Source organism: Marmota marmota, unplaced genomic scaffold (genome assembly GCF_001458135.2).
Source record: "Marmota marmota marmota unplaced genomic scaffold, marMar, whole genome shotgun sequence".
Classification (NCBI taxonomy): domain Eukaryota; kingdom Metazoa; phylum Chordata; class Mammalia; order Rodentia; family Sciuridae; genus Marmota; species Marmota marmota.
This window is the reverse complement of record NW_026000240.1, coordinates 34,701,694-34,723,501: the sequence shown is the minus strand read 5'-3', so window position 1 is coordinate 34,723,501 and position 21,808 is coordinate 34,701,694. Positions and strand designations below refer to the sequence as shown.

General features: G+C 51.9%; 3 protein-coding genes and 1 long non-coding RNA gene across 7 annotated transcripts; all 4 read right to left on the bottom strand.

Annotated features, from left to right (window-relative positions):
* Positions 1-556: 556 nt before the first annotated feature.
* Hyal2 (hyaluronidase 2) lies at positions 557-6,090 on the bottom strand. Of its 2 annotated transcripts, none has more exons than XM_015487147.2 (4): positions 5,937-6,090; positions 2,831-3,797; positions 1,907-1,996; positions 557-1,282 (listed from the first exon to the last, which is right to left on the bottom strand). In XM_015487147.2, exons 2-4 carry the CDS (start codon positions 3,749-3,751, stop codon positions 881-883), a joined length of 1,413 nt encoding a protein of 470 aa, XP_015342633.1. In that variant the 5' UTR covers positions 3,752-3,797; positions 5,937-6,090; the 3' UTR covers positions 557-880. The 2 variants fall into 2 exon arrangements, with proteins under 2 accessions (XP_015342633.1, XP_015342634.1); XM_015487148.2 differs by lacking the exon at positions 5,937-6,090 and adding an exon at positions 4,636-5,839.
* A 2,149-nt stretch (positions 6,091-8,239) lies between these two features.
* Tusc2 (tumor suppressor 2, mitochondrial calcium regulator) lies at positions 8,240-11,167 on the bottom strand. Its single transcript, XM_015487146.2, has 3 exons — positions 10,876-11,167; positions 9,643-9,763; positions 8,240-9,493 (listed from the first exon to the last, which is right to left on the bottom strand). The coding sequence occupies exons 1-3, from the start codon at positions 11,019-11,021 to the stop codon at positions 9,428-9,430; spliced, it is 333 nt and encodes a 110-aa protein (XP_015342632.1). The 5' UTR covers positions 11,022-11,167; the 3' UTR covers positions 8,240-9,427.
* Positions 11,168-12,312: 1,145 nt separating this feature from the next.
* Positions 12,313-21,808, bottom strand: Rassf1 (Ras association domain family member 1). Of its 3 annotated transcripts, none has more exons than XM_015487142.2 (6): positions 21,632-21,808; positions 19,798-19,904; positions 14,793-14,897; positions 14,279-14,576; positions 14,039-14,154; positions 12,313-13,268 (listed from the first exon to the last, which is right to left on the bottom strand). In XM_015487142.2, the coding sequence occupies exons 3-6, from the start codon at positions 14,799-14,801 to the stop codon at positions 13,122-13,124; spliced, it is 570 nt and encodes a 189-aa protein (XP_015342628.1). In that variant the 5' UTR covers positions 14,802-14,897; positions 19,798-19,904; positions 21,632-21,808; the 3' UTR covers positions 12,313-13,121. The 3 variants fall into 3 exon arrangements, with proteins under 3 accessions (XP_015342628.1, XP_048650257.1, XP_015342629.1); XM_048794300.1 differs by lacking the exon at positions 21,632-21,808 and adding an exon at positions 19,107-19,376 and having other exon boundaries at positions 19,798-19,887; XM_015487143.2 differs by lacking the exons at positions 19,798-19,904; positions 21,632-21,808 and adding exons at positions 18,631-18,655; positions 19,070-19,180.
* LOC125613593 lies at positions 15,169-19,063 on the bottom strand. Its single transcript, XR_007344155.1, has 2 exons — positions 18,681-19,063; positions 15,169-15,309 (listed from the first exon to the last, which is right to left on the bottom strand). It is a non-coding gene; the product is annotated as an uncharacterized LOC125613593 (long non-coding RNA).

Genomic DNA, 21,808 nt, shown 5'->3' with positions numbered 1-21,808 from the left:
ACGTATCTTCATAGTGTGACAGGGACTGAACCTCAGAATTGACATCTTAACCCTCCCTACCCACCTCCCTCCCTACCAGACTCAAGGAAAAGCTGTGACCCAGATGGGAAGAGGTAGATATAGTGTAAGTCCAGTGCCCTTGGGAGCAGTGAGCAGAGGAGATACCCTTGCCTTTGAAAATAGCAGGGAAGATCAAAATCTACTTCTCCCTGATGGGCAAGGCTGGTACTGGCCTAGCTGGGGGTGCAGGGGCAAGTGGCAGAAGCACATCAAGCTCTGTCCCTCACACAAGGTTAGATCCAATTCCATTTTATTCAATGTGGAGAAAGCAAGGTCTTTGGTGCTAGCTTGGGAGTGTGGGTTCCTCCACTCTCAGTGGCCCTTGTCTCAGCAGGACAGCTTCAGAGCGGGCAGCTCTGGTATCCCAGGTCAGTCCTGGTGAACACATTTTACAGGTGAGAAGTTCCCAGAAGATTTCAGAGATCTAAGCTCAACCTCGTGGGCAACCCTGGACTCTCTCAAACCCCAACTCAGAAGTAGAAATAACAAGCACAGAAACAGTTATTTCATATTTAATTTACAAAAGAGACCCCAAAATAATAATAAACTATCCAGGGGCAGGGGAGTAGGGTCAGGCCCTCCCCAGCCCAGCTGTATTCTCCTTCCCCTCTGACAGGTAGAAAGGGGCCTCTTAGGGGACTTTCCCTCCCCCTTAGAACAGGGGTGTGACAGCTAGTATGGATGCCCTGCTGGGTATCTTGGGGGCTCTGCCCCTCCAGACTCTAGTTTGTCTACCCCCTATAGGCTCTCACATGCCCAGGAAAGCCCTTGTGGCAGAAGCCAGCTGGCTTGGTAGCCAGGTAGGAGATTCCTATAGGGTCTAGGTGAGGGCCACAGCTACTAAAGCCAGCAGACTGGTGAAATGGGAACCAGTCCAGGCCCCACTGGCACCTCCAGTTGTCCGCCTATGGTCCCACTGGCATTGCTCACCACCCCAGCCTAAGTAGCACTGGCAGCGAAAGTGCGTCTGCAGGTAGTTGAGGTCCGCCCGGCTAAGCTCCCCCTCAGGTCGCAGCTGGGGTTCACCAGGTGCTCGGCCAGGTACTAGGCGGAAGCTGCTGGCGCTGAGGTGCAAGAAGGTATTGGCGCTGGGGTTGCGGCGCACACAGCGCCCATGACCATTGCACTGGTCCCGGCTGCAATACTGGGTAGCCCAAGACACATTGACTACATAGGGGACCAACAGCTGTGTCAGGTAATTCTTGAGGTACTGGCAGGTCTCCTGGGGGTAAACAGGATAACAAGAGGATAACAGGTCAGGGTCAGCTGCTGCCTGGGCCCACAAGGCCGACAGAAACTGTGTTCACACTGTGGAGGGATTATTAAACCCAGGGCCTTGTGCATGCTAGGCAAGTGTTCTATCACTGAACTATACCCCCAGCCCAACAGAACCTCTTTTTAACAGCACACTTATTTGTGTACACACACATGCGTGCCTGAGCCCTCACAGTCCCTGTTCCTGAAGAGAAGGGCAGAAGCTGCAACACAGCTGGGCAGTCAGGAAAAGGCGGAACTCCATGGTTGTTCAGGGCAGCATTTCCTCTTTCCTGGAGTCTGACTAGGTTTGCATACTTAAGTGAGGTTGGGAGAAAAAGTCCAAATTTGCCTTTTTTTTTTTTTTTTTTTGTACCAGGAGTTGAACCCAGGGGTTCTTAACCACTGAGCCATATCCCCAGACCTTTTTATTTTTTGAGACAAGGTATCGATATGTTGCTGGCTTTGAACAGATGATCCTCCTGTCTCAGCCTTCCAAATTGCTGAGATTACAGATGTGTACCACCACACCCGGCTAAATTTGCCTGTTCTTGTAGATGCAGTTCTGACCAGCTGGGAAGGTCTCACTTACCATACTTGAGGTGTATACTGAGTCACCCCAGAGGATGACACCAGCTGCACCCAGGGCTGCACTCTCGCCAATGGTAGAGATAAGGTCCATCTGTGTGGAAAGGGGACAATCACTGGGGAAGACTGAAACCACAGAAGGAAAAAGGACCGAGTAGATAGAACTGTTCTGACTTACTGACTCTGCAATATAACCCTCCCTTATTTCCCTCCAAGCAGAAACTCTGCCTGTTTTACTTTTTCCTTAAATATTTAAGCTCATTTCCAACCCCACTTTGGGCCTCAATCTCCCAGGCCAAGAGTATACATGAGTCTACAGAGTATCTACCAAGACAGACTCCAAAGTCAGGATACCTGGATCCAAGTCTCTAAGCTGTCCTGGATTTGCTGGAGGCTTTTTTTTTTTTGGGGGGGAGGGGGGTACCGGGGATTGACATAGTGTAGCTTTATCACTGAGCTATATCCCCAGCCTGTTATATTATGACAGGGTTTCACTAAGATGCTCAGGTTGGCCTTGAACTTGCAACTCTCCTGCCTCAGCCTCCTGAGTTGCTGGGATTACAGGCATGTATTGCTGTGACTGGTATTGCTGGAGGTTTTTGGCAAACCTCTTAATGTCTCTGTGCCTCAATTTTATCTATATAACATGTCACCCTTTCACAATATTATAATTTTAATATAACATTTAACATTATATTTAATACTATAACATTTAATAATTTTTTAAGCTTATTTTTGTGGTGCTGGGGATTGAACCCTGGGCCTTGTGTGTACTAGGCAAGTGTTCTACCAATGAGCCATATGCCCTCAGCTCCTATATATAGTTATTTGAAGAGACATGGAATAGCCAGCAAACCACGGCCCTAGTAACCAAACATGCAGTGGTTCCCAGAAGGAGGAAGAAAGCAGCACCCTGGAAGGAACATACCTCACTAAGCCCTGTGAGCTTGCGGGTATAGGTGGGCCGTGTGAAGACGTAGACTGGGAGTGCATGGTTCGCATGATGGGTGTGAGCTACACGAAGGGCTTCCTGAACACGGAAACTGACAAAGTTGCGGCCATGAGCAGAGGAAGCTAGTGTCTCGTCCAGGTAAACGGAGGGAAAGAGAGCCGTGCTCTCAGCCCACAACCAGGCCAGCTGGTCATTGCGGGCCACCTCAACATCAGGGCAGCGGCCTGTGTAGCTCTCCCAGTTCTGTACATAATCATGGTTATAGCAATCAGGAAAGAGGTAGAAGCCCCAGAGGTGTCGAGGTCTGACTGCCTTGACATAGCGTAGTGTTTCCAGCATGAACTGCCGTGCATTGGACTCAAATTCATATTGTGCCTGTTTGACTATTCGGTCTGATGGCCAGTCAGGGTGCCGACTGGCTACCAGCTGGCGTGATGACTGGCGGTATACATCCTTGTCCTGCCAATTGCGCACCCACACAGGCCGCCAGTCCTCCCAGTCAATGACTGCCAGCCCTGCAGGCTCCTGGGTGCGAATATAGTGCTCTACAGGTTTCTTCAGCATCTGTAGGTGTGCCCGGAGGTTAACATTCTGTGGCACACCACCATGCACCGATGTCCCAGTTGAATCAAAGCGTGGATACAGGCCTAGACGGTCGTAGTAGAAGATGGTGATATTCTGGTTCACAAAACCCTCATTAGGTGAAGCCTCCACATCAAAGGCACTCAGGTCCAGTGGCACCTTGTGTCGTGGGGCACAGTCCTGTGTGGGCACATCCCATGCTACCACAAAGGGCCGGCCTGTGAAGATGGGTGGCACTGTGGGCTTGAGCTCCATGGCCCATGCCACCGCTAGCACCAAGGCCAGTGTGATGGTGGGGCCCAGGCCTGCCAGCATGCTGGGGACTACAGGAAGTGTCACCTGCTTGGCACCAGCTTAGGAACTAAATGAAGGGTGGGAGAGAAAAAAATCAGTCTAGAGAATCCTGGAGGTGCCCACTTTAAGCCCATCTATGCTCCAAAAGTGCCCCAATGCTATGTGGGGCACAGTACCCCTGGTGGTTCAGACTCATCTACAGCTGTAACAGGTTTGAGAGACAACAGGCCATTGAAGGACAGGCAAGTTATCCTGGGGACTCACTACCAGGAGCATATGGCTCCTTCGTGGAACAGGTAGCCTATGGCTGGTCAAGAATCTGTTAGGTCTGTGACCCTTCTGGGAACTAAATGAATGAAGCTATGGACCTGCCGCCAGAACCTATACATGTCCTGCAAACCTCCAGTGCATGGTTTCAGTGAGCCCTAAAGCCCTGAACTTCACCCTGTACCCTGTGAGGAACCCTTGATCCAGAGAAACTAAGCATTTGGGTAGAGAACACAACTCATACAGATGCTAGGAAACTGGAAGGAACACGGCCACGGAGCTGTATCTGTGCAACACCCGCTGTCAGGACTTAGTCGTATACGCAGGCACTCTCTCAGGCTTGGAGGAGGGCCCGCGGGGACAAAGGGACAGTGGACCTCCCACAGCCCAGCGGACAGACCTGCTTTTCCCTCCGCTGCCACGGGAATGCGCGCGCGCCCACACCGAGACCGACCGGTCCCGGGTAGAGGGCACTTCGCCTGGCCTTTGTGCGGGGACCCCGCCCCCGCCCTGCACGTGGGGTCAGAGCCCCGCCGGGTGGGTGTGAGGTTCCTAGGCCCCCTCTCTGGGGGCACCCCCGGGAGTTCAGAGCTCAGCCCGCCAGCGGAGAGCTGTAGGTTTGCACCGCCCGCCCTCACCTCACACGGGGCGCCACCGGGACCCGTGCCAGGGCCGCCGCCATCCTGGGCCCAGCCTAGCCGCTCCGGCCCTTCGCTCAGGCCCGGCACCGGTTCAGCACCTCTGCTACCTCTCTGCCCCCAGGCCCTCTGGCCCTTTAAGAGTCCAGCTCCGCGGTGGGCGGGGAACAGGATTGGGTTCCCGGCGGGTAGGTGTGTCTGCCTTTCTCGTCGCCAGTGCTAAGTTTCAGGTTGGAGGATCCCCTAGATCCTCTGCAGAGAAACGTGGCCATCTATTTGAGACCTGAAGCCCCTTCTAACGAGGATTTCCGTTCAAGTGCTAGCTATTAGTGTCAGTCGGCCTGAGATTTTTCTCCCCACAGTCCGTTGCTGGTGGTACAATCCTCTCTTCTTCTCTGTGGAGTCAACCTCTTAAAGGGACAGCATAAGGGCGGGGAGGGGGAAGCCGGGTGTATGGAATAAAAAGGACGGTGGCGTTCCCCGGCTCGGCCATAAGGAGGTGCTGTAGTACTCCGAGGCCTCGACTGGGGCAGCTGCTCATCGAACTTTGCAACCTCGAAAGTAGTAGACGCCAGCACTGGGGCCCCTTTGTGTTGAGAAAAGGACTTTGACCTGAGCAGATGGGGCCTCCAAGAACAGTAATGCCCCGCCTCCTACGAGTCCCGAATCCTGTCCTCTTGGCTGCGGTCTGAAGGGAAGCCCCGCCCACTGCCCGTCTCGGGTAAGGGGCCAAGCACCACTTCTTAGCCCTAGTCTTTAAGGCAGAGGCAGCAGTTGTCTGGCAACCTCGACTGTGGGTCACTGCGTGGCGGGAAGGGTTGGGGTTGGGAAGCTTGGCGGGTCCCAGGGGGAAGGTGGGGTGCCCCGAGTCTTCCCGGCCCATATCAGGATCAGGCCAATCCTTGGGATCCGCTCCTGCCCAGTCCCTGGGAACTCCCCGGGATCTCCCTCATAACTTCATAAGGGAGTCACTCTTAACTGAAGTTTCTGGCCAGACCTTGGATAAAGCCAACTGTAGGGACCCCCCCGAGGCTTTGGTTAGGTATCCCGAGCTCTTTCGCTTCGCAGGCTCCTCCTGATGGGGGAGCAGGCTTGGAGCTGGACCAGGACGAGCCCTGTGCAAGACCTCGCCTCTTCTTAAATCCGCTCCGCAGTGCGGGACTCCGCTCCCTCAAATGTCCGCGTCTGCGCCGCCAGCCCCTTCCCCGCCAGGCGCCTGAGAGGAGAGATAGGTAGCGCCACAGCAAGCCCATCTATGGCAACGCAGACTACCAGCCTTCTGCAGTCTGCGCTGGGCTCACCTGTCTGGGAGTCCGTCGGCCCAGTAGGTCGGCGGCCTCCCTCTTTCCTGGAGTGAACTTCTCCAGCCAGGATACGTTCACCAGCTGCTGCCCGCTGGGCAGCCTGCCGGCGACTTGATAAACCCCATTCCCTCCCACCCGCTCCCGCCTCCCATTCCAGCCCTTTCTCCTCACTTCCTGCTGCCCCTCTGAGAGGAAAAGGCCAGGAAAGGCGCGAGGGAGGAGATTGCCTTGACCCTGTTTTCCTCTGGCATGCTCTCCTGGCTGGCTGCCCTCCCCACCCTTCTCCTGTAGGATCTGGCCCCACCAGCTGTGCCAGGTGACAGGAAGGCTATGAGCCCAGGCTCAGGAGTCAGTCTCCCTGATGCCCACAATTTCCTTAACTCTCCTCACCAACTTTTCCTTGGGGTTTGGGCTCATTCTCATTTAGTAGGGTGTTGAGGAGGTACAGGCCTTGGTCTTTTGGGAGAATCAAACTATCTGGGGGGTGTTCAACTGATGGCCTCCTACAGCAGGTGTCAAATAAGGGAGCCAATCCTGGGAGATGGGGGGAGAGGGTTGGGGGAACTTCTGGGAGCTGGGTCATTTTTTTTTTTTTCCACCAAGAGCAGAAGTGTCTCAAGTGTGACAGAGAGGACAATACTTGATGTGTGTGACTGTGGGATAGGGGTGGGGCAAGGCCTGCAGAGTGCTATCCAGCTGGAGGACATTCCTGGGTAGATTTCACTGAGTCCACTACAGAGTGGCTCTTTGCCAAAGTGGAGAGAGAAGGGGGGGTGTTTCTTTGGGAGGGGAAGTTCATGTGGCTGGCTTCACCTCTCCAATGCACAGGGCCCCTCTCCTGGCTGTGTGGGAGTCTCGGGGAGGTGAGTGCATAATCTGGAGTCTGGCTGTGAGGACCCAGGAGTCCAGGATATGACAGGAGTGGGTGCAGTGTCCCTGTACCACTGTGCTGGCTTCAGAAGGGACAGAGGCCTAGGAAGCTACCAGGGTGGGGACCCCTGGGAAAACAAAGGCCGGACCAGACTGTCCCAGGGCAGGGACACTTCCTCAAGCTGTCAGCAGGAAGGAAGTGAGCACAGCCCAGTGGGAGGGAGTGGGGAAGCACTGCCTGACTCCCATTGTTTCCAGCTTTGGGGTCAGCTGAGAAGGCTGAGCACAGGGAGTTCCTCCAGGCTGGGATAATGATGGTGGGAGATAGAATGCTGTTTGTTATGGGAGAGCGCTGGCCTTTGAACAGACAGTAGGGTGGAGTGGAGGATGACAGGGCCTTAGGTTTGGCATCTTAAGGGGAATGGGAAGACAGCTCACAGAACTACAAGTCCAGGCTGCACAGAGTGATCCTACTCCAGATGTGACAAATTCAAGCCTCTGAAAGACTGGTAGGCCAGTTTCCCAAACCTAGAAGCCTGGGTCCTTGAATTTCCCCCTTCTTAACTGGGAGTTGAACTGATGGCCTAGCAGATAACCTGCTTCACAGCAGGCCCTGTAGGCAGAATGTTCACAGGCAATCCAGGTGTGGTGGTGTTATTCAGGAGGCTGTAATCACATCCATTCAGGAGACTGAGGTAGGAAGATCATAAATTCAAGGCCAGCTTAGGCAATTTAGCAAAAACCTGTTTTTTTTTTTTTTTTTTAATGGACCGGTAATATAGTTTCATGGTAGTATGTTTATATAATATGCAAGAGGCCCTGAGTTCAATCCCTAGTGTGTATGTGTGTGGTGGTGGTGGTGGTGGTTGTGGTGGTGGTGGTAGTGGTGGGGAGTCTATAGCACAGGCAGCAGAGAACAGAAGGAAGTACTGAACGTTGGAAAGGAAATCCAGAGCTCACTCTCCCAGTGGTGGTCTGGGAGGAGAAGAAGCAGATGAAGTTTATATATGCCTGGCAGTATACTGTCTATGCATGTCTGGGCCTTTTTTTAAGTCCTTGGGGCTCAGGATATCAATTCACTTGAGGTCAGCTAGCAATGTTGGGACCAGAACTATCTAGGGTCATACTCTCACCTTAGGTTAGGTGGGACTAATTCCTAGTGAAGCAACACTACAACCTCTGATTCCGGGGATTTCCACCACTCTGATCACAATAAGACAGGTAAGTAGTACCCGCATCCTGACAGGCCCAGTGTGAATACACGGCCACCTGCTGGCCATAGCTGGAGTTGCCACAGTTAGAGCTCAGGCTTTTTCTTGGTCCATGCTGGAGATGGTAAGCCTGCCAGAGTCCTGGGCCCAGGCCTACCTGTTGATCCCAGAAAGTAGTCTAGACACTGGGTGTCACAGTCCCAGAGGATGCCATACTCATTTGCAGGATCTACAAATAATTTTATTGAAATTGAACAAATAACACAACAGTCTTCCTATGCTGGGGACCACCCTCCCCAAGCCATTTTCCACACTCTAGAAGCACAGATTTTGCACAATAAGAATTAAAAAAAAAAAAAAGTAATTTCTATATAGAAATCAGACTCTGTCCCAACATCATCATAGACTAGACTATTTACAAACCTTCACATTTTAAGTATTCCTTTTATGTAAAACATAAACCCTTCCTTTTTGTGTCTACCAAGGGGATCCAGTACTTTCCCTTAAACGATACTGAAGGGGTGAGGATACTGTAGGGGAAGGGTGGTGGGCTCCTTATAGCTATTCACACCAGCCCTAGTGTGTTGTTCCTTACCACAGGGTAGTAGACAGTTCCCTCCCAAGTGGTGTGGGGGGCTAATACAAAGAATGGGTGGCTTGGCGCAACTCCCCATATGCACAGGCATCCACAGCCCATCCTGACCCTGGCCTGCACTCTCTCAAATAGGGGAAGGATAAACAATTAATTGCAGTGGGTAAGGATCAGCCCAGCCCTGGGTGAAGGGAGAAGCCTCTCACAACAGTCCCCATTTCTATTAACTGCCAGCAAACTGTCCATCTGAAAGTGGGAACAAATGGCAGGTAGGTGGGAAGAATCAGGCTGGTGCTGCCCCCAGCCTCTGTCCAATACAGGAGGAATCGAGGTAGCAAATGGCTGAAATGCTCCAACTAGGGGGTATGGGAAGTGAGGGGAAAGGAAGTTCTCATTTGTGTAAAGCCCCCATAGCCCAGGGGCTGGAAGAAGGCAGACTTTATTTGTAAAGTGCTGTAGCTTCTAGCAGGGCTTGGCCCTGGGAAAGCTTGGAAGGAAGCAGGCCAGGCAAGGAACCAGGAACCAGGCATTCCTGACTGGCATATGCCCTGCCATGTTTCTTGCAGGGGTGGCTGGGGAGGGTGGGCTGGTAAATCTGCCATTAGCCTTCACCAGTCACTAACCACCTCCTGTCCACACACAAACCAATATACAATTAACACCGAGGGACTGCCCTGCTCACAGCCAAAGGTTCTGGGCCAGTGGAGCTTATTCAGGGTTGTGGCCTCGGCCTGGGCTCCTCAATGGAAACCACACCTCAAGTCTGGGAGTTTCTTGCTGAGGCAGACGGTGTTTGTGTATGCCATCTCCCAGGCTCACACCTCGTAGAGAATCACAGGGAAATCCACATGGAGGCGGGGGGGATCCAGCTTCACGAAGCCCTGCCATGGAAACAAAGGCTATGAGGGTCAGCTCAGGGTGTCTACTTCAGGAAGCTTCCTGATCCTCCTAGCTCCTCCCCCAGTAGACCCCACCTGGGTCTACCTTTACATACTTGATGAAGGTTCTATGACCTCTACCAGTCCCTCACCTGAGGAATCAGATTCTTATGCACCCGCCTCAGTTTGGCCCGCTTCTGCCCATTCTTGGTGACGATTGTCTCTTCGTAGAACTCATGAGCCAGATCCCCATCCTCGTCATAGAACATGGAGCTGTGTAGAGGAAGAAGAGAACAGGCTGGGCTTGAGCCCCACACCTGGTCATGGCAAATGCCACAGATCACAGGGAAGTGTACCCAACCCCAACTGGGGAGGAACAATCTTGGTGGGAAGAAGAGAGGACACTACAGCTGGAGAATCCTTTTGCTTAGGTTTACGGTCTACTAGAAGGAACCAGGGAGCAGAACATTGGCTAGTGTTACTCTGTTATACCCTCAAGAAGAGAACCCATACCACAGCATACTATCCAGGCAACCAAAGTTAATTTCCATTACTGATCTGTTGTGTGAGAACAGCCATTCCAATATCAGTCCCTTCATCCAGGACTTAGAGAGTGGGCAGGGTGGTAGCATGGGCATGTTGGTTTCACTCCAGAAGACAACTGGCCTAGTGCCAAAGATTGTGAACAGATGTTTTGATCTAGGAAGGAACCTAAAAGGAGGAAGACTGCATCCCCCCTTCAAGTGGCTGGTGCAGTCAAATTTCCACTGTTGGATCTCCTGGTATCTACAGCCAAATCTCCATCATACGGAGTGCCCATCCACATGAGGTCATGCTGATGCTATTGTGTGGGGAACCTGGGGTTTAGGTCAGCACTCCACATCTGGAGAATATGAGGAGTGAGGATCCTGCCGTCCACCCTTCGCCCCCTCATACTCAACACTAGGGCCCTACCCTGCTTTCCCAGTCACTACTCAGAAGTCCAACCTTACTACTATGGGGGAAGGGATGAAGCCTAATCAGTTATTCTTCCATTGGAAGAACTGGGGGGAAGAGGAGGAGGGTAAAAGCCTTCAATTTGCAAGCTAAGTTTGAAGAGATGCACAGAATAGGTCAAGAGATCTCACAAAGGCCCTATCTTAGCTTTACTGTGGGGCGTGCCTGCCCAGAGACAAGCCTAAGATCTTGTACCCTTCCCTAGAGAGACCTTTAGAGCAGCCAGGCCTCCAGGAGTCTACTCCCGATTTTCCCCACCCTTTGCTTGGATGGGGACCCGAAAGACCGAAGTCATCCTAACTGGGGTGTAGGGGGTCGGGTGACAGGAGGTCTCGGTGGTGTGGGGTACCCGGCCGCCTGCCTGTCCTCCCAGAAGCCCACGCCCTTACCCGCGGCGCGTGAATACGAAGGGGGGCACCGGGCGGCCTCGAGGCCGCACCAAAGCTTGTTCACTGCCCGCTGCCTCCGGGCCGCCGCCCCCTGTCGTAGAGGTGAAGGGCCAAAGGCCCCGAGCTTTGGAGCCGCTGGCGCCCATGTCAGGGCCGCCAGCGCATGGCGGACCCCGCGGCCGCTGCGTTCTCACAGTGCAGTAGGCTCTATCATGCCCTGCCCCAGCCTCCGCTTGCAGGTGCTGCCGCTGCCGCTGCCGCCGCCGCCTTCCGCAGGCTCTTCTGTCTCCACGGAAACCTCACTTCCGCTTCCGCACGCTGCCCTCTTTGATTGGCTGCAGCGCTCGTCGGTCCGTGGGGCAGAGCCAATGGCTATCCTCAGATACTGGGCATCCCAGCATGCCCTGCAAGACCTCAAGTCCCGGCAGGCCACGCTCTCGCCAGCTGGGACAGCTCCCTACCAGTAGAGCTGTGACAGCGCTGTTCTCTTGGCTTCTTCGGCGGACTGGTTGCCAGGTACGGCAATTCCAACGTCCCAGATCTCCAGAACTCAAGCCCTTTGAACCAGCACTCAACTCAACCACTTTGAACCAGCACTTTAGGACCTGACCCATGCCAGGCTGTGGGGTACTTGTCTGGCTTCTATTTTCACAATGGTGTTTTGTGGTAGTTACCATCATATGTAAAGAAATGGAGCCCAAGGACAACTAAGGAACTGACCAAAATGTCTTATAGCTACACTGAGGTATTTAGAACTTCAATGTTCTTTCCAAATTCAACCTGAATGCATGCTTCACGAAAACAAGAATTCTAAATGGCTGTACCCTTCATGTCTAGTCCATAGCAGCTGATGAATAAATAAAAACAACTTCTCTCAGTTGTTGGTGTGTGCTGAGAGAATGGCTTCCCCTAAACTCTGGCTGTAGCCTATTCTTGCCCCCATGACTGCCTGGGTCCCAATGTGCTGAATGATGACTGAAACAATCACACTCCCCCCCGCCCCCAGGCTAAGGGCTGGATGTGTATTCATAACAAATAACAGCCTATGTAAGACGTCTCTAGAGCAGAGGCTGTAACCAAATAGGTCCCTGCACCTGTCAGCAGCTCCACCTCCCAGGCCCCTCTGGGTGCTGTCAGAGCCCACAGAGTGTACCTGGGCAGGCAGTATGGGAAGCATCCTGGGTACAGGCTGTCACAGAGTGTTATGGGCAAAGCTTTTCTACCTGGAATGATTGGAAGTTGGCCCAGTGGCTGGGGCTGGTCTATCCTTGCCCCTCTGGGAAGTTTCAACTCCACTGCAGTTTAGGCCACCAAATATGTATACATCTTTACATGGTCCATACTGACCTTGCAAAAGATGCCCTGTGAGCCTGTCCATCAACCTTGGCAGCTGCTGTCATGGCAACCATGGCAGCAGGCCCACAAAAGAGACAAAAGCAGGATTCTTAAAATCTTTATTCAGCCAATTCTCTCAGGCCTCAGGCCCTGATGATGACTGTCACCCCCATCCCTTTTCCCACAGGAGGCATTCATTTGAGGCCACAAAACGGACTACATACATTCACACACTTCATCAAAAATATCTGAGAGACAGACCCTGGCTTTGCCTGGCAAACAAGGAATGGGGCTGGCAGAGTGCCCTCATTCACAGACCCTGGGCTGACCCAGGGATATCCTCTTTGGAGGAGGCACTGAGGCACTGTTGCTGTACTGTATACCAGCACTCCCTGACCTCAGGGTGTATGAGGAGTCAGAAGGCACTAGAAGGAAACCTAGACTCCACCTTGATGCCTGCCTTATTCTGAGCACCCACCCATGGCTCTGATAGGGTTATCCAGAAACTCTATTCAAGACCCAAAACACAACCTTCCCCAAGGTTGAGGGTCCTCAACCCTGCAAACTGATCCTGTTCTGTTTGTAGGGTCTCCAAGATTATCACATCTGAGACATGAATTAAGGAGATTCTTTCTGCTCCACCCCTGCTGCAAGCCTGGAGCAGCTCCCCAGGGAAGTCCTGGCCCACCGTGACCCAGTACACGAAAGGCAAAGAGATGCAAAGCCATACTCTGCTTCACCCACTGGTGGATGCAGAGGGCCAGCTTCTTCGCTATTCTCTGGGCTCATTCCCCCAATGGGGGAGGGCTTCCATGCACACTCATTCCTCAGGCCCCATGGGCCCTGTCACACTCACACGGCACGCTCTTGGCACTGCCTACTCTCCTCCTGCCACCCAGAGGTAGGAGAGGTCACCCCAGGGGGCAGGCATGCAGGGCCTCTTGGATCTTCTGGCGGCAATGGGAGTACTTCTGCAGGATCTGGCGGAGGTGTTCTTCTTCCTCTCGCTGCAGGATGCGTAGGAAGTTGTGTAGTTCAGGCATGCTGAAAGCATCCCACTGCAAGGGAGCAGAGGGGAGGTATATAAGCTGCAGTATATATGGCCAAACTGGAAGACCATCCCCAGAGAAGACCAACATATCATGGTCACACAAGCCAGGATTGGGTTTTCTAATATTTGGCTCATGCCTCAATAGTCTATGCTAGGATTCCTGACAGCAGTCTGTATAGAAGATGGATCCTACAAAATAGTCACCTCACTGAGAGGCAACCAAATAGAATGTTCCCCAGTTTCCTGTGGACAGGTTGTACTCACACTCTGAGTCTAATACTACTCCATAGACCCAATACCTTGTAGTCAGACAGCTTCTAAAAAGTCAATTTTTTTCTTTTGTTTTTTAATTAACAGGTCTAGGAATCAAATGCAGAGCCTAATGCATGCTAAGCAAATGCTCTTCACTGGGATATAAATCCAGTGCTGGAGATAGAATCCTGGGCCTTGTGCATGCTAAGAATATGTTGTATCACTAAGCTATACCCTCAACCATTAAGTAAAAAGTCTTAATGCTTGAAGGAGAGCATCCATGCTGTCCTAGGCCCATATATGTAGTTCTGATCTGGTCTGGGCTCACCATACTGTCAGATGGACTCCTGAACCTGCAGAGGAGAAAACAAAGCACCAAGAAAATTCTTCCTGATTTCTTGGGATAGGCCTAGGCCTTGTAGAGCTTTTTTTCCAGCCTGATTCTTCCTCTAAGCCTTATTGTAGCTCTAGCCCATCAGTCTTGTCCAATGACAACCAAGAAACTAAGGAAGACTGTGTACTCACATTCACCTCCCCAGAGTCATTCTCCTTTAGGATGAAGCTCAGGGTCTTCTCACTAGGTCCCGCAAGGAGTCGTAGACGCAGGGGCTGCTCATCATCTGACAGTTTCCGCAAGTACACTTAAAGCAAGGCAAGGGGAAAGGGATATATGATTATAGACAGGCCTAGCAGCCTTAGCACCTGCATGCAATAGATATATGCATATATACCTTCACAAAGGGTAGGATGGGGTAGGAAGCCTACCTTGGCCATGACGCTCAGCCCGTTCAAAGAGTGCAAACTTGCGAGGATCATCCACCACCAAGAACTTGCGCAGCAGGGCTTCAATAACCTCGTGTGCCCGTGTGCGTGACAGCACATGCAGGTGTTTGACAGCATCCTTGGGTAGGTAAAAGGAAGTCCGTCGCCTCACAGCTGTACCCCGCCCTGGGCCCTTCCGGGCATCCTGTAAGGAGGTCGGTTTCTTGTTGGAGGGCACTGAGACAGGGCGGACCAGCTTTAGCTGAACCTTGATGAAGCCTGTGTAGGAGCCATCCTTGTTCTGAAAAGAAAGAAAAACCAACCATGACAATAAGTTCCAAGTAAGATAGAACAGTCTAAGGTTCTGTCTGTGCACTTGGGGCTAGGCTGGGTATGTATAAATTGTTGCTTGGGACCACCCAAGAATACCTTGTCTATGATTCTTTGGGCATCAGGCACATAGCTGGGTAACTGCCCTTGTCCAGACTCCCTTCCTCTGTCTGAGTAGTCAACTCACCAGGCTCATGAAGAGGTTGCTGTTGATCTGCCCATTGTACTCCTTGATCTTCTGCTCAATCTCAGCCTGAGAAAGATTAGGTATCTTCCATTCCACAGGATCATCCTAAAAGAAGGCCAGTATGGAAACAAGCCCTTGAGGAACCCAGGGCTTCTATGAAAAATGGCCTCTGCAGCAGCTCTTAAAAACTAACTGCTTCCAGGCGCAGTGGCACATGCCTGTAATGCCAACAACTTGGGAGGCTGAGGCAGGAGGATCACAAGTTCAAATTTAGCAACTCATCAAGACTCTGTCTCTCAATAAAATACAAAAACAAACCTGACTACCTTTGGCCCAGTCGCTAAACCCATGTACTGTGAACCCATTTGGTTCTGCATGTTATGGGTGTAGATGGCAAAAGTAGAATCATTTGGCTTTTCTTCACTGCCTGCCTAGGGTAATTTCAGCACTGCATATGGCCCTAAGAAGATCAAAGAATCAGGGTCAACTGAAGGTATATGGCCAGGAGCCAGAAAACCTGGTGAGACTCTGTGAAGGGACTCTAATTTAAAGTAAAACTACACTCTGGGGCTTAAGGTGTAGCTCTGTAACAGAGTTCTTGCCTAGCATAGGCAAGGCCTTGGGTTTGATCCCCAGAACCTCCTCACAAAAAAATAAAATATAGCAAACCCATGTTCCAACTGCACAGCCCAACTCTAGGGTCTTGGCACCCTAGAGTTGGCTTGGAGTCAGGGTTTGTCCTAGAGAAAGTAGCCCATTTTTCCACTCTGTCCTAGCATGAGGCCACAACCCATTGCAAAGTTAGAGGTGTGGGACTGATGCACATCCCTACTCTAGTCCACCAGTGGACAGGAGGGGAAGAGTGATGTCTACAATGTCAACACTCCTTGGTGAGATTCTTGGGACCACCCCTCCATGTCTCAGACATAGTGAGGAAATCACTGTGACAGGTCATTTAGCATTGATCCAAGGTACACAAAAGGCAGCTTCAGGCTGGGCTACTGGAGCTGAACAGGCAACTTCCTGGTAGAGCCTGTTTTACAACTGTCAAGCAGGTGGGCTTCTGTACTGTCCTCTGCTGTCTGGAAATTTAGTTAAAAATTTTTACCTCCACCACTTAGTTCCCTTTCCCCCTGGGAAATGGATTCTTGCCGGAAGGGTGGAGGATGGGCCAGGGCAGCCAGGGCTCTGAAATGACTTTCTACCAAACTCATTTGGCCCCACTGCATCAGCCTTATTTCCTGTTGATGTCAGATAGGCCTTAATTGGAATGGGAGTGTCACAACTATACCTGAGATCACCACTGACCAATGTCTTGTCTCAAAGGAATTCTTACCAGGTCTTCCATAGAATTATGCCCAGGACAACCAGAGTTCTCCCTGACTGCTGAGTCCAGGACAACCAGGGTTCTCCCGACTGCTGCTTTGGAGCCTTCTAACTTGCTTAAACCACTGATTGGGATGAATGGGGAAGCAGATGAGGGAGTATGGTGGGAGTCCATGACTGCATAGCGGTATGCTCTTTACCCAGAACCTGCTGCCAGTCAGCATCCTGAGGACTGAGGACTAAGGCTTCACAGGAAAAGGGTTTTGGGTTGGAAGCCAAAGCCCATTTTCCTTCCAAATTTCCGAAGGTCTTTTGGATGGGGGAGAGCACTGAGGAATAAAAACTCTAGGAGAAATGATGCTGGGGGGCTGGGGATGTGGCTCAAGTGGTAGAGCGCTCGCCTGGCGTGCGTGCGGCCCGGGTTCGATCCTCAGCACCACATACAAACAAAGATGTTGTGTCCGCCTAAAACTAAAATAAATAAATAAATAAATATTTAAAAAAAAAAAAAAGAAATGATGCTGGAAAGAGTGGGCAACCCTGTCAGGCTAGTAAGAACTAACAGTGTGGCCCTGGAAAATTAGGAACCTGGCAGATAAAATGAGGGCTGGAGGCTGGGAAAGTGGTGGATATGCTTGTTCAGGCCAACGTGGGATAGAAAAGAGTGCTCCAACAGGAAGGAGTAATGGTTATGGTATGGAAGTGGTGCTGGGAGCAGGGGAACACTGAGCAGACTCAAGTGGTTGAGGCAAGAATAGTGGTCTGTTTATAGAAAAGAAAGGGCACAGGATGGTGTTAATTTATTCCCCTTCTTTGTGACAGTTCTGGGATCCAGCCTGGATATGAGAAAATTTACTCCTCCTCCTTCCCTTTCTGGATTATGCTGGAGCCCTGGACTGGGACATTGACCTCAGTCCCAGTCCCTTTCCTTCTCCCCCAGTATCTTCATTGATAAAGCAAGAGACTTGGACTAGATGCACTGTACTATTCTAGAGTAAGAAGTTTCTTTGTTTCTTTTTCTGTTTCCAAAGCTTTCTGATAGAAGAGGACTCCCAACAGTGTCCCAGAGGGATGTGCAACAGGATCACAGAGTTTTTCTTCTTTTGCACTATAGCAACCCACCCTCTATTCTATCACTATTCCTAGTGATTGATGATTTTATTTTACATAGTCCTTGAGACTTCTCAGTCTCCTTTTCTTCTTCCTTTTTTTTTTTTTTTGGGGGGGTGATGGTGGTGGGTATTGAGGCTTAAACCCAGGGGCACCTTACCACTGAGCTGCATCCCCAGCCCTTTTATATTTTCTTTGAGATAGGGTGTTGCTAAGTTTCGTAGGGCCTTGCTAAGTTGCTGAGGATGGCCTGGAACTTGTGATCCTCCTGCTTCAGCTTCCCAAGTTGCTGGGATTACAGGTGTGCCCCCCACCCTTTTGCTTCTCCTTTTCAATTGACTAGCGTCTTGTGTTTTTTACCCATCTTTCCATATTGGAAGGTAGCTTAGGCGGAGGGACATGGAGACAATCTTAGGGGTCTACACTCAAATCTTTTACTCAAGCTCTGGGCTGAGATTTGAAGTACTAAGCACCACACTTTCTGAAAGGAATTTAGTCAAATTTCATCCAAAGCATTATCCATAACTCCATTTTCTTGGTTCAAATAAGGAATTCTGAGCCATTGCTGCCAAGTACACTACATGGTGCCCATCTCTCTTTGCTGATGCCCTGGCCTGCATGCTCTTCTGAGGTCTTCTGGCCCAGGTACAGTTATGTGAAGTTGGTGGTACACCCATGACAGCCCACAGAAGTCTCTGATAATGAAGACACCTGGGACTCTGAAAGTCCCAGCTGCCCCTGCACACACTTTACAATCTTCAATTAGGAATCCAATCTCTTTTCACCCCTTTCGGGGCCCTTTACAATCTAGCCTTCCCTCCGTCTTGTGGATAAAGTGCTCCTGAATCCTTATAGTTCAAAACAAGGCTTCCGGTCCTCCCAAATCCCCTTCCCAAAGGTTCACCCTCTAGAATGGACTGGAATCCTCTAAAGTCCAGCAGCTGGTGACAGACCAGGGCCAGTAATGGCTGGGGACTCAGCTTACTCCATCCAGTAGTGCATGTACAGGGGCCGAACTCCTTTGGCCTCTCCCTTCCTAAACTTCTTCTTTCCCGGAGAGTACTCCTCCTCCACTTCCTCCTTCAGTTCCTCTAGGGAGGCAGTGGGAGTGCCCAAACACGAAATCAAGAGGTTTGTACGGGCTGCGAAGTTGGCTTTAGTCATAGATGAATAACGCCCGTCTCTGGTCTACCCCAAGCTACAGAGCTGCTTCCCCTGGTTCAACCGGTCTGTGATAGAGCAAGAAGGCCGAGGCACCCAGTACCGACGCTTTGGAACCGGGGTTTTACACTGGGCTGAAAATTGGAGCACGGTTCCGCGGGCCAGCCCCAGCCCAGACCCGCATAGAGCCACGCGAACCGGAGGGTGGGGCTGCCCACCAACTCTCCACGCGGCAACTTACCGGGCAGGGGCGGGATTCCAGCGACCACCCCTTGCCNGGAGCCAGAAAACCTGGTGAGACTCTGTGAAGGGACTCTAATTTAAAGTAAAACTACACTCTGGGGCTTAAGGTGTAGCTCTGTAACAGAGTTCTTGCCTAGCATAGGCAAGGCCTTGGGTTTGATCCCCAGAACCTCCTCACAAAAAAATAAAATATAGCAAACCCATGTTCCAACTGCACAGCCCAACTCTAGGGTCTTGGCACCCTAGAGTTGGCTTGGAGTCAGGGTTTGTCCTAGAGAAAGTAGCCCATTTTTCCACTCTGTCCTAGCATGAGGCCACAACCCATTGCAAAGTTAGAGGTGTGGGACTGATGCACATCCCTACTCTAGTCCACCAGTGGACAGGAGGGGAAGAGTGATGTCTACAATGTCAACACTCCTTGGTGAGATTCTTGGGACCACCCCTTGCCCGCCGCCGGCAACCCCTGTCTCCCACCTGGTCCCGGCGCGGCCTGCGGACCAGAGAGGTGCGCGCCGTGAAGTACTGCTCGAGCTCCGAGTCCGAGTCCTCTTGGCTGCAGTAGCCACTGCTTGTCGTGCTGCTCCAGGTCATCTCGAAAGAAGGCGTTTCTGCCTCACCCATCGCCGCGCCCGCTTGGTCCCCTAGTTCTACGAGTCGGTAGCCTCCAACCACCGCCCGGGCGCGTGTGCGTTTGTATCAGTGTGCGCTTGCGCTGGGGCCAGCGCAACACCGCAACCGTTAAGACTGAAACGTAGACAGCCAGGATCTAGCTCTTGTCTCATTGGGGGAGGAACTCTGGGGGGGCGGGGACAGACGAGCTGAGCCTCCAGGAATGACCTCATTGCCCAAGCAGCTTAACCCACCTCCAGGCCCCACCTCCCAGGGGGAAATGTGTTGCAGCGTATGCGCATGTGCAGGGACACCGCCTCAGGACTGGACGTGGTTGTGGAAGTGCGCATGCGCCTGGTTCGGAACTGCCTCTGTGGCATCCTTGGGCGGTCCGCCAAACCTACGCGCAAAATTAGCAGTTCTGCTGCCGGAAAACCGGCTATTAGAACTATTACTGAGCCCAGTGCCTGTGCTGTCCGCGAACGTCTGCGCTGTGGCCTGCCAGTCCGCACGTCTCCCCTACCCATACCCTGGATGACTCGGGGCCTTCTCTCACCACGTTAGTGTCACGTTCTAGCGCGGGGTCCCAGCCCAGGTCCCGGGGTCCGCAGCAGTCCAAGCAGACGAGAGCGCGGCAGCGGTAATGGCAGGTGAACTTGCAGTCTGCAAAGAGGGCGTGAGGTGGAGGAGCTCCAGCTCCGGAAAATGTCCTGGGGACTGAAGGGGAATCCCCAGGATAACAGCCGTTGCCCACCGTTGCCCACCGGACTCGGCATGACCAGACTTATCTTATGCCCGGTTACTGCCCTCTATTATGCAGACTCTAGTGTTGGTCCCCGAGCGTGTCTGGAAACTGACTGGAAGGCCTCAGGTGGTTAGGGATTTAAGCCTGCTCAACAGTTTTCAGTCTCTAGCGCCTAGCACAGAACTTCCTTGGTCCATTTACTTGAAGGAGAAAACAAAAACTTTTAACCTACGATCTTCTCTGATTATCATTTGCCCCCTCAGACCAAAACACTGGTTTACATTCACGTAAATGTTCATCCTCACTCTTCTATCCACTCTAGTCAGGCTTGCTTGCCCAAGCTTGCTTGCTCCAGGAAATTGCTCTGAGCACGGTCCTCAATGAGCACGGTCCTCAATGAGCACGGTCCTCAGCGGTCCATTCTCCATTCTATACTCCTCAGCATCATTTAATACTAGCTCCCCTTTACTTCCAGAGACCACATTCCAGGTTTTCCTCCTGCTTCTCTGCAGCTCCTGCTCACCTTCTTTGCTGGTCTGTCTCTCCTTCCAGATCTAATGGGATGTCCAGGGCTTAGTTTAATCACTCCCCTCCTCTATCTACACTCGCCTGATTGATTCCTCCTTTGTCCCTACCTCTTGCTGGAGACCCAAACTGTCCTGTTTCTCATTTTCATGGCCACTTTATTTTACTGGGAGAACACTGCAAGGTCCCAGCCCTTATTCCTTCTTTGTAGCCTGTCTGTGCTTTTCCACCTGAGTTTGTGACATATTCCTGTACTGGATGAGAAGATCTGCATATATACACAGGTCTAGGGCATCATTCCTAAGTTCCTGTGTGGGTCAGTGTACCCAATCTCAGTTTAGGCTGCACATTAGAATAACACCACACCCACCCCATCCCAGCGCCCCTAAGGAGAGTTTTTTTAAAAATTATGGATACCTAGGGCCCACTTCCAACAACCGACTCAAAGGTCTGAGATAGGATTCAGGCATAAGGAGACAAGAAGGCTGTAAAAGTGCTCCCCGTGATTCTAGCTGTTCTGAACAGCTAGAGCTTCTACTTGCTGGTGATTCCCAGGAGGGCAGAAGGACCATGTTTTAGTTCCATGTTTTAGTACCTAGTCCATTGTTAACAAGATAGTTACTTGCTAAATACTGATTCACTGGGACCAAGACAGGTGTTTGTTAAATAAAGACTCAACAAACTTCCTGTTTTCAGGGTTCCACCCAAGGTCCTAACTTTTTCTAGGCCCCTTTCCATAGGTGGGTAACTTCCCTTCACCTCAGGAATTCTAGAGAGAGAGAGAGAGTGAGTGAGTGAATTATTGTGAAGAGGCAGACCTGGGAATATGGGCTAAGAGAACCACCAGTAGGCACAACAGCTTTCTTAGGGGTCAAGACACTTAAAAGACAAACTTGAAATCAGCACCTTATTATTTAATGTACTGCCTCTGCCCAACTGTGCCCCAGCCATGGATGGAGTGCGTCTAGGGATAAACCATCTTCCTGCACTCTTTTCTGCGATGGGGCAAGGTAAGGTACCTGGTCCCGGGGGTGGTCCCTACAGACTCCCTTCACCATGACTTGACCCGCAGCTATGGCACTGCCCCTTGGCCGCCCGTTTGGCGTGAGCCGCTACTCACACGCGCACTGGAGGCCCTTGCGCACGACGCCCCAGATGAAGTCGCCGCAGAGGTCGCACCACGTGTGCGTGGCGGGCCCTGCGGGCTGGAAGCGGTGGCCACGGCCCAGGACCTGTGCTGGGTTGCGCGCAGTGCCGGGCGAGATGCGCAGCGCATTGGCACGCTCCAGGCGGGTGC

What these genes read in the sequence shown, in the direction of transcription:
- Hyal2 (XM_015487147.2), bottom strand. Translation starts at nt 3,751, where the DNA reads ATGCTGGCAGGCCTGGGCCCCACCATCACACTGGCCTTGGTGCTAGCG. An exon ending in AGCTCACAGGGCTTAGTGAG is followed by an intron (nt 1,997 to 2,830) that starts GTATGTTCCTTC and finishes CTTTCCACACAG; the next exon opens with ATGGACCTTATCTCTACCAT. An exon ending in CAGTATACACCTCAAGTATG is followed by an intron (nt 1,283 to 1,906) that starts GTAAGTGAGACC and finishes GTTTACCCCCAG; the next exon opens with GAGACCTGCCAGTACCTCAA.
- Rassf1 (XM_048794300.1), bottom strand. Translation starts at nt 19,253, where the DNA reads ATGGGTGAGGCAGAAACGCCTTCTTTCGAGATGACCTGGAGCAGCACG. An exon ending in GCAGGCCGCGCCGGGACCAG is followed by an intron (nt 14,898 to 19,106) that starts GTGGGAGACAGG and finishes GCCTTCTTTTAG; the next exon opens with GATGATCCTGTGGAATGGAA. An exon ending in GGCTGAGCGTCATGGCCAAG is followed by an intron (nt 14,155 to 14,278) that starts GTAGGCTTCCTA and finishes CCTTGCTTTAAG; the next exon opens with TGTACTTGCGGAAACTGTCA.
- Tusc2 (XM_015487146.2), bottom strand. Translation starts at nt 11,021, where the DNA reads ATGGGCGCCAGCGGCTCCAAAGCTCGGGGCCTTTGGCCCTTCACCTCT. An exon ending in TTCGTATTCACGCGCCGCGG is followed by an intron (nt 9,764 to 10,875) that starts GTAAGGGCGTGG and finishes TCCTCTACACAG; the next exon opens with CTCCATGTTCTATGACGAGG. An exon ending in ATAAGAATCTGATTCCTCAG is followed by an intron (nt 9,494 to 9,642) that starts GTGAGGGACTGG and finishes TTTCCATGGCAG; the next exon opens with GGCTTCGTGAAGCTGGATCC.